The sequence below is a fragment of the Helianthus annuus genome, chromosome 17 (genome assembly GCF_002127325.2).
Source record: "Helianthus annuus cultivar XRQ/B chromosome 17, HanXRQr2.0-SUNRISE, whole genome shotgun sequence".
NCBI classification, from domain to species: Eukaryota; Viridiplantae; Streptophyta; class Magnoliopsida; order Asterales; family Asteraceae; genus Helianthus; species Helianthus annuus.
Window position 1 is genome coordinate 126044908 of NC_035449.2, and position 19453 is coordinate 126064360.

The 19453-nt window shown below is 38.5% G+C and overlaps 1 protein-coding gene and 1 long non-coding RNA gene across 2 annotated transcripts in view; both read right to left on the bottom strand.

Annotated features, from left to right (window-relative positions):
• LOC110926189 (uncharacterized GPI-anchored protein At1g61900) overlaps positions 1-18748 on the bottom strand; it is a 58563-nt gene extending 39815 nt beyond the window's left edge. Inside the window, exon 1 of the mRNA XM_022169945.1 lies at positions 18533-18748. Within this exon, the coding sequence (XP_022025637.1) occupies positions 18533-18596 (64 nt within the window). The 5' untranslated portion in view covers positions 18597-18748. The remainder of the gene's footprint in view (positions 1-18532) is intronic.
• LOC110926190 lies at positions 11471-12073 on the bottom strand. The gene is made up of 2 exons (XR_004885940.1): positions 11921-12073; positions 11471-11819 (listed from the first exon to the last, which is right to left on the bottom strand). It is a non-coding gene; the product is annotated as an uncharacterized LOC110926190 (long non-coding RNA).
• Positions 18749-19453: the final 705 nt, after the last annotated feature.

Sequence of the window (19453 nt, forward strand, 5' to 3'; positions counted from 1 at the left end):
GTTATATGGATGAAATAGGAACATTGTAGTGTTTAGGAGTAAACCCTAGACAAGATATGTTGAAATCGTGCCTAATTCTAGTAAAAATCCATGAACACCATTGAAGGTGATTGTTGTTAGGGTTTTTGATTGCTAAAATAGTGTTATGATGTCAAGAACATGCTTAAATTGAAAGTTGAATTCAAACGGATCTTGATCAGAATTTACAGCCGACTTGTATTGGTTGTACCCTGGACAAAACATGATAAAAACATGTGTTTCTTAAGCCTAGAATGTAATTCCAGGAAATATCTTTAAAACCTCACTGGAATCGCATTTTTTCGACGAAAATTGAGCGTTTTATGAATTTTTCCGTATCAAAGGTTCAAGCTGCGTTTTCTGGCAGAATTTGCAGCCCATTACGAATGTCATAACTCAATTTAGGAATTGAGTTATGATCTCAAATTCTTACTGTAGATAGTTCTAGTGATTAGAAGAATCTCCAATTGGAATTTCGTCAATCGGATAAACGAGGAATTTTAAATGAATTTTTCCGTAAGCTGCAGTCAGAAGTGACGAATCTGATTATAGGTTAGTAAATGAATTTTTACGAATTTTTGGTAAAGAGTTAGATCTTGAAATTTTAACACAAGGTCTAACCCTCCGAGAGATACGCCACACAAAAAAATCATAATTTTTGAAGGCTTGTAAACAGGTTAAACAAGTCACCAAAAACAACCCATTTTCAGTGATATGAAACGCCTAAATGAAATCGCGGCCTACTAGTTAGTATGTAAAATTGAATTTCGTTAAGTGTTCAGATGAAATATGCCTAAGTGAGTTCATTGAACCAAATGTGCATTTGAATATGTTGATAAGTCAATTGACTTTTAAAAAGTCAAACCGACCATTGATTAGATCGGAGGATAATTTTGATATGAACGAATGATAAATTCGACATAAAACCCGTAGGATGGGATAGTCGTAAATGATTATGACTAATCTAACCACCTTACAAAATATGATGATAGTTTGACGCCTAACGAGCTAGATGGAAGCTTGTGGATGAAGCGAGTCAAACGGAGCAAGTACGGAAAGAAAAGTGTGGCATGGATGCAAGGTAAGTGAAACTTACACCTTTTGTAGAATATGTTTCTACTCTATAAGTTATAAATACAATAGAGAAAATATTCGAAATAAGGTTTTCGACGCAAAATTATACGGGTCGGAACCAAAAACAAATGTTAAAAACCATAGTTAATGGTGAAACGGGGTGGAACGGTAAGTTAGTCACGAAAGGACTAAGATAAAAATGAGTTTTTGACGGCTACTTTATATGTAAGCCTAAACTAATAAAAAGGGTAAAACGGATCAAATGGTAATATTGATAGTGTTTGACAATTAACAACTAATAAGTGTATGTCGAGTCTCATGCTCGCAGGATGAACGGCTTGGGAATTAGCGAAGCTATGAAATAGCAAATAAATGAAGACAAGGTATTAAAATGGGTCAATATGTTGATCCGAGCTAGGTACGCATAATTATGTTGTGGTTAAAAGTGTTATTTTTGGTCAAATAATTAGTGAGAGACTTCGTCTTAAAATAAGAGACTAGAATTGACCAAAAAGCCCTTGATGGGTAAATCGGGTAAACGACCGTTAGAGTTTGTTTAGAAACTTGTTTATTGATTTTGAAACCCTTAGATACATATAAAAAGTTTAAGCAAAAACGTTTGCGGGTCAAACTAGACTAAGAAATAAATTGTGGTTAATGCTTAGATAGATACAAATGAATCGGTGAATGTAAACACCTACGTAAACTCTAGGATGGGAGCGAAAAAGTTAAGGTTTGACAAGCCCGGGATTGGTAAAATGATAGGAATTAACTATTTTCTTTTTAGAGCATTTAGTGAAATAATAATGACAAACGGGTCGAATAATCACCTAAAGGACTTATGAGCCAACATTGGATAAATCATATTTTTATGCAAACCAAAGTGATAAACGGGTCCGCAATTTAATTACGGACGCGTAGGAAAAAGAATCGTGTAAAACGGACATATGGATTAAAAGTTATGGCCATTTGAAGTTTAATTTTTGTTAAAAAAAACTTGAGCTGGGCAGAAAATGCAGGTCCAGAAACGGACCTGCTGGAAATTAGTTTCCCCCGCGTCACGCGTCAGGATCCGGTAATTGGGGCGTAACACGCGGCGATTGTCGCGACACGCGACAGAACAAGGGACTCCTCCCGCGTGTCACGGGAGGCATGAATTGCAAAAATTTATTTTATTTTCATTTGTTGATAATGGGACTTGATAAAACTAGTTATCTTAGTATCAAAACTAACATTGGTGTTGGTTTTGATTACATGTAAACTTTAGTAAGCTTACGGATAAAGATCAAGCTCCTTGAAGCACCGAACACAATGCAGTTACAAGCTTCCGCACATAGTTTAGTCGTTATTTCTAAACGGCAAATTTTTACCAATCATGATGTAACGTTATAAAATTTAGAAAAGTTTTAATTGACTTGTATTCTTAATTGATATGTAATCATAATTACATGTTTATTTTCGTAAATTATACTAAAACATTAAAATAATAGCAAGGGTGTTACATGTAACCATCATAGGACTTGGTTGACCACTTTTGTTGAATGAGTAGCTTATCTTATCGAGCAAACCAAAGTTGAGTTCATTACTTTTGAGCATGTGTCCCGGTGGTTTGGGACAGTCAGTGGGTATCCCGGGGAGGGATGAATCTTTTGGAAAAAACTGGAATGTTGGATAATATTCTCACTCTCTATCTCTTAAGTCCCATCTTTTGCTATCGTGGGTGGTAGCGGGGTATTAGTTGGTAGTGTTACTTAGGTTTGGCACCCTCATGCCGTACCGGGGAGGACGGTTGTGAACTAATTACCCAGTCGGGGCCAGTGCTTTGATAGGAGCACTGGGGAAAGGGCAAAACATACATCAGGAGCCGTCTTGTTCAGTATCGAGATATTATCAATATTACTTTCGGAATTAAATTCAATGGATTAACTAAACACTTGGTAACCAACGTTTTCGTAAAACTATGAACTCACCAGCGTTTTCTGATACACTTGTTGCATGCTCACAGGTCGTTAGATATCTTGGATTTGGGAACTTGCTGTCTGGAGTAGCTGGAGTGGTCATGGGTCGACTGGAGGGATTCATGTGATTGGACTATTGATATCATACATTGATTTTTTTTTTTGAAACAGTTTAACATTGATTTACTACTAGCTTCCGCTGAACATGTTGATTTTCATTTAAATTCGTTGATGGTATCTTTCATTAATAATTAAGGATTTTATTTTGAAACTTGTACGTGTTCAATGTAATTAGTGGCTCGTTGTTGGTACGTCACACGCCTAACAGGGACATTCCCTAGGTGGTATTTTGGGGGTGTGACAGTTTGGTATCAGAACCACTGGTTATAGTGAACTTGGTTTTAGAACGTTTTTTATAAAACCAGACTATAATGGAACAGATCTGAAATCGACCATGACACTCAGCTCCAGAATGCAAGGTTCGTTCCTCATTTACTATTGCATAGTATATCTAGTGTACACTTATGTATGACATTACATATGAATGCACACTTGGCACTATAGTATGAGTTTCTATGTTACCAACCCATGTTACATGTTTTAAGAGTGTGACTCTTCTTGAACTTTCATGATCTATATTGTGGTGTCATCTGTCTTATCGCTTGAATTCGGGGAACCTTTTAGCGCGAGTTAAGAGGCACTGAGATAAGCATGCAAATTGCCTTATAATTATGGGTGCACACATAATAATAATGTGGGATGCATGTGAGTCCCAGTGAGGCTTAACGAGTGTGAGAGGGGTTCCGCTCTGTTAATTGATGTTATGTTAGAACTCAGCAGTCTATAGGAGTCATAGCAGTGATTGTCTCCTACTCGAACATGATCTTTTCACCGCTTTCTGAATCCTTACTAATCTCGATGCTATCGAGTATCACCTGATCACACATCTGAACGCCTAGCGAACTGTGTAGAATGTTAGGTGCTGGTGCGAACGTCCGTAAGTTGGATGGCTTAGCGTCAAATGATTGGACTATACTTTCCTCACTTATCTTTGTTTGCCGGAACTTAGCGTGTTGACGCCTTAGATCTCGAAGTGCGATCACTTTTGCAACACTCTCGCGACATACCGTGTATTACTCAGTCAACTTGCAAGAACGATGGACAAAAGGGTAAACGTAGTACCTTACCGACTTCAGCATTTGAACGACCCCAGTTACCGGCAACGAACAACAACGATTTGACTCCAATCGAATCCTTAACCCCAGCCAGCGACTCATGGGAGTCGACTCTAACGAACCAATCGGGACAAAATCGATGACGACTGACTGTAGAGCGGATTGTGTAACTGCCCGTACCATGAGTAGTGCCTTAGGACGTGGCATAGAATGTGAAAAGATGGACCTTGTTGGTGAAAGGACGCAGGACACCGTTACAGGCAACAATATTAGAGGCAGCAGTCTTGGCAACATCAAGGTACTCGTGATCGTAGCTTACAGTATGGAAACGAAGGTGACCTCGACAAGGATTGACTGTGTTAAGTCAAGGTGACGACAACCAAGGGAACGACGGCAATACTGGAAATTCTCGTGACGAAAACAACACTGGAAATGAAGCTCATGGAAGGACATTTAGTACATAGGCTATACCAGGCGTAATAGCAACACGATAGCTTGGATGGGTAGCTATTCGCTTCGACTCTGTTCTGTTTAACCCTGATGCTTCTTGAAACCAACCTGTTGTGGAATCGACTGATGGCAAGTCAATTAAAACCTCATATGTTCGTTGGGATGCAAACTCGACCGTGTGGGACAAGTGTTCAGCATCAACCTTCCTTCTACTACCCCCAATGGTTACAATGCAGTAGTTAGTGTGTATTGATTATTCAGAAATCGCGCAGACATACCTTGAGAGGAGAAAATTTTGTGTGGAGAATCGTTATTTGTTCTAAAGCAACAGAATGGTGCAAAGGTTAGCGCCATATCAACTATACAGGCCCAGAAGTGTCTACGGAGGGATCACCCCGCTACGTTAGCAACTGTTACTGATGTTGAGGCTAAGGAAAAGAGGATCGAGGATCCACCAATTGTTCGTGATTCCTCTTAGGGTACTACCCAAGGAGCTTCAGATTTACTTCCACCACTGTTAGGCAGAATCTCAGTTTGATCTCACGACAGGGGCATCCCTGATTACTCGTGCTACATACCGTCTTTCACCAGGAGGGTTGCAAGGACTATCTACAGGAACTGTTGGACAGGAGTTTTATTGGACATAGTTTTTGTTCGCTTTGGGGAGCCCCAGCTATATTCGGGAAGATAAAGCCTTTTCGTATGTGTACTGATTATCCAGAACTCAGCAAGGTGACAATAGAGAACTGTTTGCCTCGACCATGTATTGACGGAAGACCAAGAGGAGAATGTTCCTGAAACGGCATATCGAACGCAATAGGACCATTGCGACTTTGTACACCATGACCATTGAGTTAATCAACACACCTGCAGCTTTATGGACCACATGAATCGACCGTATTTATGGATGACGTTCTGGATCATTTCCAAGGGGAAGGAACATCATGGGCGGCATTTGTGTGTTATTTTTTTCAGCTCCTGAGGGAGAAGCCACTCCGCGCGAAGTCTTGTTAAAGGTAACTTCTGGATTCGAGAGATACCTTTTTGGTCATATGGTCAACGAAGTGGGAATACACGTGGATCTCGCTAAAGACCCATTTCATTAGATATTGTTCGGCACCAAAGATCCCTTCGAAGATGCAGCAATTTCTTGGTCACACTAGACTCTATCGCAGATACACCACAGGATTTTCGAAGATCGCGTAGCTTAAATCTCTTTAGCACAGTAGGGTGCTGTGTTCATGAAAGACAAAACAGGGGGACGTCTTTTCAGCTTTCGAATCCCAACTCTGCAATGTTTACTCACCGACGCAACATGAGAAAGTGATTACTTACGTGATGGACTTACAGGAAGAACTGCACGAGTCACGACCTTCGGTGGAAGCCCTGGTCTTTAGATTTAAGTTGGAGGCATTACTTGGACGCTACCAAATGCACTACCTAGACCGATCACAAGGGCCTCCCGTGTGAGCTAAACATGTGATGGAACTACTGGAAGGAACTTTGAATGAATACGACCGTGAAACCTGGATGTGCACGAGCTTTGCAGCCTGCTATCGACTCTAACATACTTGATCAGACTCGTGTTGCTCAAACTGAAGAACCGAAGGAAGAGAGTTCTCAAGATTAACCTATAAGGGGCATGGGGAAGCAACCTCTGGCAGGTCGGACGATATTTGCTACTTCATGGAACGAATATGAACCTCACTATACATCAACCTTGGGAAACTGGTGCAGGAGAAGCACACGGATCTCAATATCCTATTCGTCAGAGTTTTGATAGGATGTAATAAAACCTGAAGACCATGTGTGGGTGACCGGGCCTGAAGGCCCACATAGCCACGCATGGGAACGATGTTTGACATGTGGGAAATTCAAGGTGGGATATTAGCAATCAGAACACATATATGGAAATGAGAACAGACTGCCATGGATTTTGTTGCTAGCTTACTTACAACTCAAAATGGAAACATTATCACCTGGGTGATCGTTGATGGACTCAAGTTACCAACACACTTTCTTGCAATCAAGAAAACTGACGAGTCTTCACAGTTGTGAATGTTCCTCTGAGAGAGGCGGCTTTTGGGCACGAGGTGCTAACTTCTGTTATCTCTGAATTTGATCTATGCATGATTTATGTCAGGCAATACACAACACCCTTGGCTCACGTCAGAACCAGAGCATTGCTTATCGCCGTTGGACAAACGGTCAGAGTAAACGAACTCTCCTGGCACTCGAAGACATGCTGCGAGCATGTGTGTGACGGGCTTGGGTGCAAATTTGAAGGACTCTTATCTATGGTTGAGTACTATTGCGGCAGTTATCATTTTGGTAACCAGACAGCTCTGTTGAGGCATTACATAGACGATAATGCCGACCTTCTGGTTAGACTGAGATGGTTGACAACTTAATTGCTGGTCCGGGACTCGAAACCCTTGGGAAGATTATCTAGATTAGAAATCGTGTAGCGAAAGCGCGTGATCGTCCGGAAACCTGATAACTTAGGAAACACTGGGAGTTCGCTGCAGGCGAACGTGTCATATTGGGAGTCTCACCCTGGGAGGGTGCGCTACTCTTTGGGGAGCGTGGCAAGCTTAGTTCTCGAAAGAATCAGTGACATAGCTCACAAACTCGAGCTACCCAATGAATTGGGTAACGCACACAATGTCATTTGTGTCTCGAATCTAAGGCAGTGTTTGATGAAACATTTGTGATACCTTTATTAGACAAGTTGTAGTTGCCGAGGAGCCAATCGAAGATATAGACGAGGAAATAAGGTTCATTAGCATAGTCGAATTCCAATCGTGAGAACTCGTTGGAACTCAAGACGTGGACCGGAGTTCACGTGGGAACGCAATGATCATAGAAGGCTCTAGTATCCCCGATTGTTCAAACGGTTGAAGAAACTCCTGATGTCACTAGCGAATTTCGGGACGAAATTCCCTTTCAAGTTGGGGATGATGTGGTACCTGCGGAAAAACCCACAATCATCCTGATTTAACATCTTGCCGTTTTGGGAGAACATATCAAATTTCGGGACGAAATTTCTTTCAAGTTGGGGATGATGTGACAACCCGAGATTTCAAGGCCCTTTCTCTACAAATCACTTGTTTCGCAATCCGGTTTTTGCAAATTGTTGTAAGAGTGCAATTAAATGAGATTAATTATTTTGTTTCAATTCATACTTAGGTGTCACTAAGTTGACTTATGGATGACATGAAAATAAGAATTGTGAACAAATGTTATATTGGAGGTGGCCAATATATTCGAAACACATCAGGGGATTGGCAATTTACTCTTGACAAACAATAGTTAACAAATGTTATATTATTTCTGTTGCAAAACAACTTTGGGCCGGTCACAAATGTCATTGGGCCGCTACAATCATTAAACAAGTTCGGCCCATCCTCTCTTTCTCTTCATGTTATGTAAATACAATACAACTTCTTCCCCATCTTTAGCAAACCCTAAATCCCCTCTACAATGGACGACGACCCCAGCCTTCTCTCCCGAGTTTGATGGCAGCCCCCTTCGACGTCGACGCGGCACGACACTGTCTCCCTCTCGTTCCAGCCGCATTGTACCTTCATCACTCCTCGGTCAGTTACATCCTTGTGATCAAGATTCCTTATTGTGATTATTATGTTATTACTTGTATCTAATTGTATGCATGATATGAATAACTGGTGGATCGATGTTAAATCATTGTCACGAACTTGGAACATGCTTGATGAATATCGATAGACTAGTAATGGTAAGATGTGATACTTTAATTGTTCGCATAGATTGATGATCATGAACTAACTGTATGTGTTGTATGATATGTTGTAACAGTATGAAAGTTAGGGATCTATACATAAACTAATGTGTCTTGGATTTATGTTGTAGAACTGTTGTCACACATATGTTGGTGTGATAAATAATATGATTTGGTATGATGAATAATATGATAAGTATTGGTTGTGTGAGTAAACTAGTAGTTATTGTTGATGATATAGAGGATGATTAGAATTAATGTGAGTTCGTGAATAACTAAATCGATCTGGTAACATCATGAATGAGAAACGGATGGGCTGAATAGGTAGGAGTTGTTACGAGAGTGGGCCAGGTTCGAGTGGGCTGCACATCGGGTTAGTGGGCCACTGGTTTTGGGCCGCACACACTCCCTGAAGGCACCGGGCCGCGCGGCTGAATGCACTCGTCGGTGGGCCTGGCACCAATTGGGCCGCATACTAATATGAGGGTTATAATGGGCTGTTAAGTTATTAATTGTTTTATATGTCCGTGATATACAATTCTATGTGGCCTAAATGAACAATGGGTATTATGTGATAATGGTTATGACTTTGCAATCTGTTGACTATGTGAAGAGTTTGCATGAAAAACTAACTGGTAATGTTAGTTGCACATGTTGGTGTGGGTATTAGGGAGTGGATCACGGGTTGGTCATAATTTGTATGAATAAATCGGATAGTGTAGGAGTTTAGTATGCCATGATATCTTTGAGCCATTGATTCGGATTCACATGATGATTATATGAGCAATTGCAATGGATGATTTAATTAGTTGTAGGGTCCATATGAATTTAATAAATGGAATGCTTGATATGTTTGGGTGAATGATGATTGAGCACGTCTTGTAATTGTATGGTAAATTGATATAATTGGTCATGAATGGGGATCATGAAACTATAAGATATAGCGGTGGTTGTGGACTAAATTTCGTAACTGATTGGCTGAATTGGAGGGGTGCATGTGGTAAATTAATGTTATGGAAAGCTGTTTTAATTTGGTGTAACCGATTTAAATGAAACACACAACTATAATTTTTGTTACACATGTCTGTAGTCTCACAAGGCAAGTAAAGTGGGCTTTATTAACGTTGGGCCTCGTAATTGTTTGGATCGTACAAACCGGGTCACGCACTCGGCTGGACATGAGTTCTATTTGGACCTCGGGCCCAGTTATAATCGCACGAGCCTTGTCTAGTTTGGGCCTGTTACATTTGGACTACACAATCAACCGGGCTGCGTATTTCACTTGGTCCGGCCATATTGTTGGGCCACACACACACATTTAGTAGCTTGGGCGGTCGTACACTTTCACCGGGCCCCGAGCCAATTGGACCGCACACTTGTTTGGGCCTTATGTTTTATTGGGCTGTACATGGTTAATGAATTGTTATACAACGTGCTTAACTGTTAAGGCTAGTGTATGGGGTGATGAATGCTAATACTTGTATTCTTGTGCATTACTTATTGAATAAGTGTGGATTGATACGTGTTGGGCTTGTATGCGAACTAATTGTTATGTGTAACCATCATAGGACTTGGTTGACCACTTTTGTTGAATGAGTAGCTTATCTTACCGAGCAAACCAAAGGTGAGTTCATTACTTTTGAGCATGTGTCCCGGTGGCTTGGGACAGTCAGTGGGTATCCCGGGGAGGGATGAATCTTTTGGGAAAAACTGGAATGTTGGATAATATTCTCACTCTCTATCTCTTAAGTCCCATCTTTTGCTATCGCGGGTGGTAGCGGGGTATTAGTTGGTGGCGCTACTTAGGTTTGGCACCCTCACGCTGTACCGGGGAGGACGGTTGTGAACTAATTACCCAGTCGGGCCCAGTGCTTTGATAGGAGCACTGGGGAAAGGGCAAAACATACATCAGGAGCCGTCTTGTTCATTATCGAGATATTATCAACATTACTTTCGGAATTAAATTCAATGGATTAACTAAACACTTGGTAACCAACGTTTTCGTAAAACTATGAACTCACCAGCGTTGTCTGATACACTTGTTGCATGCTCGCATGTCGTTAGATATCTTGAATTTGGGAACTTGCTGTCTGGAGTAGCTGGAGTGGTCATGGGTCGACTGGAGGGATTCATGTGATTGGACTATTGATATCATACATTGGTTTTTTTTAAACAGTTTAACATTGATTTACTACTAGCTTCCGCTGAACATGTTGATTTTCATTTAAATTCGTTGATGGTATCTTTCATTAATAATTAAGGATTTTATTTTGAAACTTGTACGTGTTCAATGTAATTAGTGGCTCGTTGTTGGTACGTCACATGCCTAACATGGACATTCCCTAGGTGGTATTTTGGGGGTGTGACATCTATTCACCAACTTATTGTTGACCCAAAATCTTTTTGCGCTTAATACAACTACACAAATATGAGTGGACTAAAGGTTGAAGACACATACATAGTAATTAAATTAAATGGATTATTGTTTATGACTTTTATCTTTTGAATATTATTTGAACCTTGTTGGATATTTCTATGATTATGTGTGACAAAGTTAATTTGGATGCTTGAAATATTCAAACTTATAATATTGTCATAAGCTATGGGCAATCATCATGCCCCGTACCTATCCGCTACGGGCCAGGGTGTGACAAGCACCTTGTTTTTTCAGCACATTGTACTTGTCTTCGAGCATGATTTGTGCTTCAACCTTATTCCATCAGGCAAGGAACCAGGGTTCCTTTAGGTTTTGGCTTTCATCATCATCAGATCTTGCATAACCCCCCCCCCCCAATCGACCCAAGAAGTGCAACCCAGAAAGCAACAAAAAACAAACACCTAAAGCAAGTAAAACGAACAAAGTACAACCGACAATACATAGAAATATTATAAATTAACATTATATAAATTTGATAAATCACCATTGATACTCATTTGATTTGTGTTATACTTTGTCTAAAGGATATGTGTTGTTATCATGCACAGTAATTATCCAAGATTATATAACAACTTATGATTTATGGTAGTTGGTTCATATCTAGATAAGAATATAATCTCATATTATACCACATGTAAAACTTGTATTTTAAAATATCTAATATTGTTTAACCCGTTAATATGTTAACAACTTATTCAAATCATAAGTAAAATATCTAATATTGTTTAACCCGTTAATATGTTAATATGTGTAGTAACAATTACACCATCCGGCAACCAAACATCTTCCTGTTTCTGCACCTTCACTTCTACAGGTATCATAACATTTTAATCCAATTGAAGGTGAACGTGTATCGCAATCCCCGCTGAATTTCTTACTTTTCCAATGTTGTTTGGTACATTTTGGAGGGGCAATTGAGTGTTCGCCAACACTATTGCTTTTTGTCATCACTGCAAATTAGAAACCAACACTAATTAATATCACAATTCACTACCAAACATACAAAGTAAAGTGATGTAGAAAATATTGAAATTTCTTTTAGAAAAATTACAAAGAGAATTAAGATAGACACCAGAAGTGATGATGGCAACGATCATAATCAATTTTATACACAAAAAATGTAATGAAAGTGAACGTTTCATCGGCATCCTCATTTTAACCTGTTTAAGATCGTTTTCTTTTGTTGTTATTTATAGAGGATTGCATAAATATTAAGCGTTTAGTATTACGATAGTTAAACATGCATACTAAATGAATAACATCATGCAGTTAACATGATCCCTAAAATTATGGATAGGAGAGGTGATCATGCATTACATACATTAATTTGGAAAAAAAACATATAGCATTAAGTTAATCGTATCACAATTCACAATTCTATGTATAACAATATTTATTATGCACTAAATATATATTATATTAAACAAAAGTTGCTCTATGTATGAACGTATGTATATATATATAGGGATGGACCTTGAGTTGTGAGAATCGTGACAACTAGGTCATCAAAAAGGTTTTTCTGAATTTTTTTCTCAAAGGTCATAAAAAATCATTTGTTTTAGTAAAAACAATTAAAAAAAATGCCGCATACCCACATTTAGATGAGGCGTAAAAAAGAATATTTATCTTCGTACAAAAATTATATCAGCGCGTAAAAAAAACTTGTATCAGTAAAAACTATCAACTCAACAATTTTTTTTTTACTTTTTTTACATATGTGTTTATAATGTTTTCATCTACGTTTGTGTAAAAATAATTTGGCCCAACTCGCGCAGGAACAAAAAGTTCTCACGGTTCTCACAACTCGTGGTGGTTCTCTTTTAAAACGAGCCATATATATATATATATATGTATATATATATATATATATATATATATATATATAGGGTTGGGTTTTAGAGTGAACACTAGTGTATTTCAAAATTGAGTGAACAAATCCTGGCCATTGAGTATATGGTCAGGATCTCATAATCAAATCGTAAAATACACTAGTGTATTTCAACATCAAATCCTGGCCATTGATCTACACACGTGTATGTCCAGGATTAGTTCACTCAGTTCGCAAGCTACACTAGTGTTCACTCTTGAACCTAATCATATATATATATATATATATATATATATATATATATATATATATATATATAGGTAAAGAGTAAAATACAAATGCGCTTATCGTACGATACGTACGCGATCATCCAAGCCGTTCGATCAGGTGCAGATCTGGTGCGAATTCAATACATATCGCAAGTGAAAAAATGGTTAGCATGGGGTAATGTGAAAAATGGCATGGGGTGTGTAGATGGACAAAATCGCATGTGGAAGATTTGAATATCGCATGTGAAAAAATGGCATGGGGTAATGTGAAAAATGGCATGGGGTGTGTAGAATCGCATGTGGAAGATTGAATATCACATGTGAAAAAATGGCTAGCATGGGGTAATGTGAAAAATAGCATGGGGTGTGTAGAATCGCATGTGGAAAATTGAATATCGCATGTGAAAAAATGGTATGGGGTAATGTGAAAAATGGCATGGGGTGTGTAGAATCGCATGTGGAAAATTGAATATCGCATGTGAAAAAATGGCATGGGGTAATGTGAAAATGGCATGGGGTGTGTAGAATCGCATGTCGAAAATTGAATATCGCATGTGAAAAAATGGCTAGCATGGGGTAATGTGAAAAATGGCATGGGGTGTGTAGAATCGCATGCGGAAAATTGAATATCGCATGTGAAAAATCTGTGTGTGTTACTGTTCATCTTCTTCGATTGTTGGTCGATCATTGTCAGTCTTCTTCCGTTTGGCCCTTACAACTCCCAAATTAGCAGTTTTTATTATCGATATCGCACTAAAAGGAACGAAGGGAGGTTGGGGAAGAAGATTTTCAGGTTTTTGAATTTGATTTAGGGTTTGATTTTGAACTATCATAGGTCAATTACAGAGATTTATGACCTCGCAATGACGTCTAACCTTCCTGGTATGATTTAGATATATTAAAATTATTAATTTAATCATTTAAATTAGTTTCGCTCGCGTTTGATCGATTGAAGATCGTACGGCTGAGGGCATCGCGTACATAATGTATGATAAGAGGTATTGTACGTTAACCGGCCCCTCTCTCTCTCTCTCTCTCTCTCTCTCTCTATATATATATATATATATATATATATATATATATATATATATATATATATATATATATATACTAGTCTTTTACCCGCGCGATGCGGCGGGAAACATATCACTTAGGTTGGTGAGTTTAGGGCTATGTACGGGCGGTTTGGCTTTGAGCCATAACCAAAACCAAATTCACGATGCAACGGAAAACACAACACTTGTTAGTAATTCTAAGGGTGAATTTATGTCACGGATAAAATGATAGCGTATATTAGCTAATTCCATTGAATGTTAACTAAACTTTGGTATGGAGTGGCTTCTTGGTGCAAACATGCCCTATCAATATATTCTTGCACCAGGACACTTAGCAACTTAAGAGTTTGCAGCTTATCACTTTTTTATTTGGAAAAACACTATTATCTGGAACATACTTAATTTATCCACATTAATAACCAACTGTTTATATTATTAAGCAAACCACTTTCCTAACAACTGACCAGTTTAGGTAGCCCATAAAAGGTCTTAAGAGTATACACCACATGTAACGGTCACAAGTGATATACTCTGGAACATACTTAATTTATCCACATTAATAACCAACTGTTTATATTATTAACCGAACCACTTTCCTAACAACTGACCAGTTTAGGTAGCCCATAAAAGGTCTTAAGAGTATACACCACATGTAACGGTCACAAGTGATATACTCGCACCTTAAACTTTACAAACATGTTTGTTTTTATGGAACCACCGTGTCAAATAAAAAATTACAGCTTCTGGGATACGTTGGTCTGTCGATTCCTCTACATAGATTTTGCAAATATACCAATTAAAGGTTTTGATCTTAGCTGGCACAAGAAACCTGAAAATAGGTAACATGGTAAGTAAATCATTTGCACAAGTACACAAAATTAAAAAAGGAAATCAATCTACCAAGATATTATTTATATTCTAAATGGGTCAAAGTTGTAACCTTCATGATATTATACAAATAATGTGCCTCTTCTACTTTTAATGGAATTTGAATGCCAAATCCATCAAATCATACTGCAATGACACATAAACTGTAGACGAAATTTTAAAGAATGGCCAACAACATTACTTTTACGAACAATACAATTGATAGTTGTTATACTAAGGACCACATCCTACACTAGCTAAAACTATAGTAGGTGTAGTAAACCAAGAATCACCAACTCTTTGACCAATCCAGTAGCAAGTTTAATCGCTAAACTGATTGTGTCTCTCGAAATTGTAGTTAGTAGTCCAGCCCATAATAAAATTCATCAATCACACCCTTCTTTGAGTGTTGCTCCCCCAAGGGCAAAAGAGTCTTTTAGCATTAAACAATAACAGGTTAGGTTAGGTTAGGTTGAATTTCTTTAGAGGGGTGGTCGGTAGAGGGGATGAGATTTTATTTTGGCTCGATCCTAGGCTGTTTGAAGTGCCCTTAAAGTGCAGGTTCCCCAACCTCTTCAAGCTTGAAATCGTGAAAACGTGTAGTGTTCGGGATCGGCTCGAAGGGGGCGGTTTGTGGCTCTGGAGGTTTGACCCTAGTACCGTTTCTGAGCATCTTGAATGGCAGGAGTTATCTCAGGCTCTCGAAGTGGTGGTTCTCGCTGATAGAAAGGATGGCTGGAAATGGATTGGTAATGGCTCGCCCTCGTTCAGTGTTGCGGCAGTTAAGAACTTATTACTTTCAAACAAAGATTTCAGTAACCGGTATGTCATGGATTGGTGTAATTGGGTGCCTCTTAAATGCAACATCTTTGTTTGGCGGGCCGAGATGGACAGGATCGCCACCGTGGAGGCTCTAGCTAAAAGGGGAGTGTTGATTTCCGATGACATGTGCTTCCACTGCAGGTCCGGTCCCGATTCAGTTGATCATCTCCTAGTTGGCTGCGAGTTGGCGTTGGGGCTTTGGGAAAAAATCTCCTTTTGGTGTCGTGTTCAAAATTTTTTCGCCTTCTCGGTCAGGGATTTATTGGAGATGTCGAATTACTGCAACAAGGGAGCGACGGAAAAAGCGGCTTTGCAGGGGATTGTGGTTATTGCTTGCTGGTTCCTTTGGGTAGCCAGGAACAATCATCGTTTTTCCGGCAAAAGGTGTTGTGTTGATGACATTTTCAGCGAGGTTAGATCTACTAGTTTTTTATGGTTTAAACAAAGATCTAAGTTCGGGGAGATAGTTTGGTTGGATTGGTGTAAATTTGTATTTATGTAGTTTGTGTTGTAATTTTTTTGTCCGTCCCGGTTTTCGGGTTCGGTTTGTGTTAATGAAGTTAGCTTTTCAAAAAAAAAAAATGACTTGTACCTTTCTTAGTTGTGTGCAAATGGCAATCATCCTTAATTTCTGTTCATTTTACTCTTCAGCTAGCCACTGCCAAATATCAATCAGTAGGAGGAAATGGTACTTATTATTTACCAAAAGGAAATCTTTGTATCTACAGTTTAATACATAGCCCAACCCCCACCCCACCATACCCCACGGTCTTATTAGTTTTAAATGTCACATAGTCAGTCAGTCACAACCAAACGTTCTTGGACATGGAAAATTTTGAAATTTAAAGCTTTATAAAAGTGTGTAAATATTTGAGAGACGTTTTCATTTTTATATTTGAAATGAGATTTATATAAACATAACATAGTATTTATTGTTTAATTATTACCATTAAAAGTCAAAGTTCCTCTCTTTCTTTCTTTCTTTTGGGCACATTCATATATGATAATAAAGGAACTGAATGAATAGTTCCTTTATTATTATTATTATTATTATTATTATTATTATTATTATTATTATTAATGAATATACTTTTAATATTATAATAAAATACATCTACGATTTTGTTCGGTATCGGTACAAGAAGGTAAAAACCAGTATCAGTCAGGTATAGAAAACGTCAAAAATTGGTACTGAATTGATATTGAAAATCTTTTAGTTCAGGAATTTCGGTACTGCTACCCGGTACCATTTGCTCATCCAAGGGTAGGGATGAGCTCGGTGCTAACCGATACCAAATCGATACTGGTACCGAAAATACCGGTTACGGTACCGGTATATGAAGGTAAAAATTGGTACTAGGAACGCCAAAAGTCGGTACCGAATTGGTACTTAACATCTTTCGGTTCGGGAAATTCGGTACCGGTACCCAGTACCGTTTACTTATTTTTGACCACAGATTTCATACGAAAAATATCATTACCATACAACTTATTTATTGATTTTCTTTCAGTTATCTTTTAGTATTTTTTCTACATTTTCTTTTTATCTTGTCAACGGTTACGTGCGCAACACGCTCGTAGTGATTTTAAAACACATGTAAACACAGACTAAATAATAAAAGAAGTTCGCCGCAACACGGCGATGGTAATAAACCTAGTTGGACATAATAATAATAATACCATCACAGTACAATAATTTTAAAAAACAAACAAACAAACAAACGTTCAGTTACCTTCTACCCTCCTCTTGTTATTGCCTTTTTAAATAAGCAAAATCAAACTTCATAATTATTAATCATCGGTAAGCAAACTCCAAACAAAACACCCCCTGACTTTTAAACAAAATATCTAACAACTGCCAATTGTAAATTACCTACCTACAGCAAGATATATATTTGAACGTGATTCTTAGCATCATAAACCAGGCAACGACTTGCCATTTACCTTATAATTCTTATTATTGTTATCCAATCACGCTGTGAGTAGTAATTCATGTATAACCTTCAATAACAACAAAATAAAACAAAACTTCAAAATTCATATATCATATTGGCGTCAAAGTTAAATGAAACTCAAATTGTTATTGAAGATCCATACCATTCCATATAAAACATAACCAAATTGACCCATTTGGTGATGCACCATCTGATGATGTATAATCAATCTAGGGAAGATAATGAAAAAAAAAGAACTGATAAGTAAGTACATATTTACCACTTCGGTTAGGACATCAACCATAGCATGTTGCATTTACATGGGCTGCGATCACAACCCATATTATCTCTATGTGGACTTTGTAAGCGGATCATCATGGCATCTAAACTAAAACGACGACCCACGTCTACAACATAAACCATGTGAATAGGTTCAATAACTGACATACATAACTGGGATTTCTGTAACATTTCGATATGTTACATTTGTAACAATTTTCATTCTTAACCTCTGTAGTTGACACTCACTAGGTTTGACTATAAAAAAGTCAAAATGCACTCAAAACCCTAAAATCAAATAAGCTTCAACAACAAACAAATCTAAGCAAACCCCTTAAATCTTAAAGCATCCAATCAACTACCAAACATCATTAACAGATCAAACACATTATCCTACAAAAACAATACAAATCACATTCTCAAACCCATGTTACATAAACAAAGAAACCCAGTTTTAAACCCATCAATCCAACACACAGAATCAACAAATAGCTAAACCCTGAAGAAAAGATCCAAACTTTTTGGTTTTTATAAATACCCAACTGAGAAAAACCATGAAATCAAGCAAATAGAGTGACAAATTAAGATCGGTTTTTTGTTAAAACTTACAGAAAATCAGCAGAAGTGAGAAAATGAGCATGAAATTGAGCTTCTGAGCTTCACTTTCCCTCATGCTTGATGGGTTATTGTCGCACTTCAAGAAATATGAATTTATTGTAACAAATTTGCAAAATAATAAATGAGTGAATTTAAAGAAAGATTGTCAGAATTTTGTTGAGAAAAAGAAGGCGGTGATGAATGGGGAATATATAGAGCAACCAAGTAGTTTGGTTGCAGCTGTCTATTTATTTATATGCCAAGAGCCCCCACAAAAATATATAGTATTTAGATGAAATATATGTTTGTTATTTTGGAAAATCACCAAAATAGCCATGACCACGCCGTTATTTCAATACTAGCCGACTGACACCTCTCCACGAGCTGGTACCGTTCACTGACACGGCTTAAGGAGTTCTTTCAACGCAAACCAATTGGAACACGACACGTGTCCGACAAACTTTTGAAACGGCTTGATGTGCTGAAACGGCTTGATATACTGAAACGGCTCCAATCAGATGAACCGGCTTGGATCACCTCAGACATCTCGAACAGTGCCTGTGACGGCTTGAGCACTTGCCGGAAACGGCTATGCTTGAGCACCACCGTAAATCACCACCACCCTCACCGAGCACCACCACCCTCCACCCACCATAACCACTACCCAGATTACTATAGATGCGGCGGAGTTTGTTGAGTTTTTTATTGTGAAACCGGTGGTTGATAATGAGTTTGTTGAGTTGATTGAGTTGCTGAACGACGATAAAGACTTGAACTTCGATCTGCACATATGCTTCAAGGAGGTGAGGGTTGTGATGGGTGGAGGGTGGTGGTGGTGGTGCTCGGTGAGAGTGGTGGTTGGTTGCACGGTGGTAGTGCTCGGGAGGGTGGTGGGAGGTTGCAAGGTGGTGGTGGGAGGTGAGGGTGGTGGTG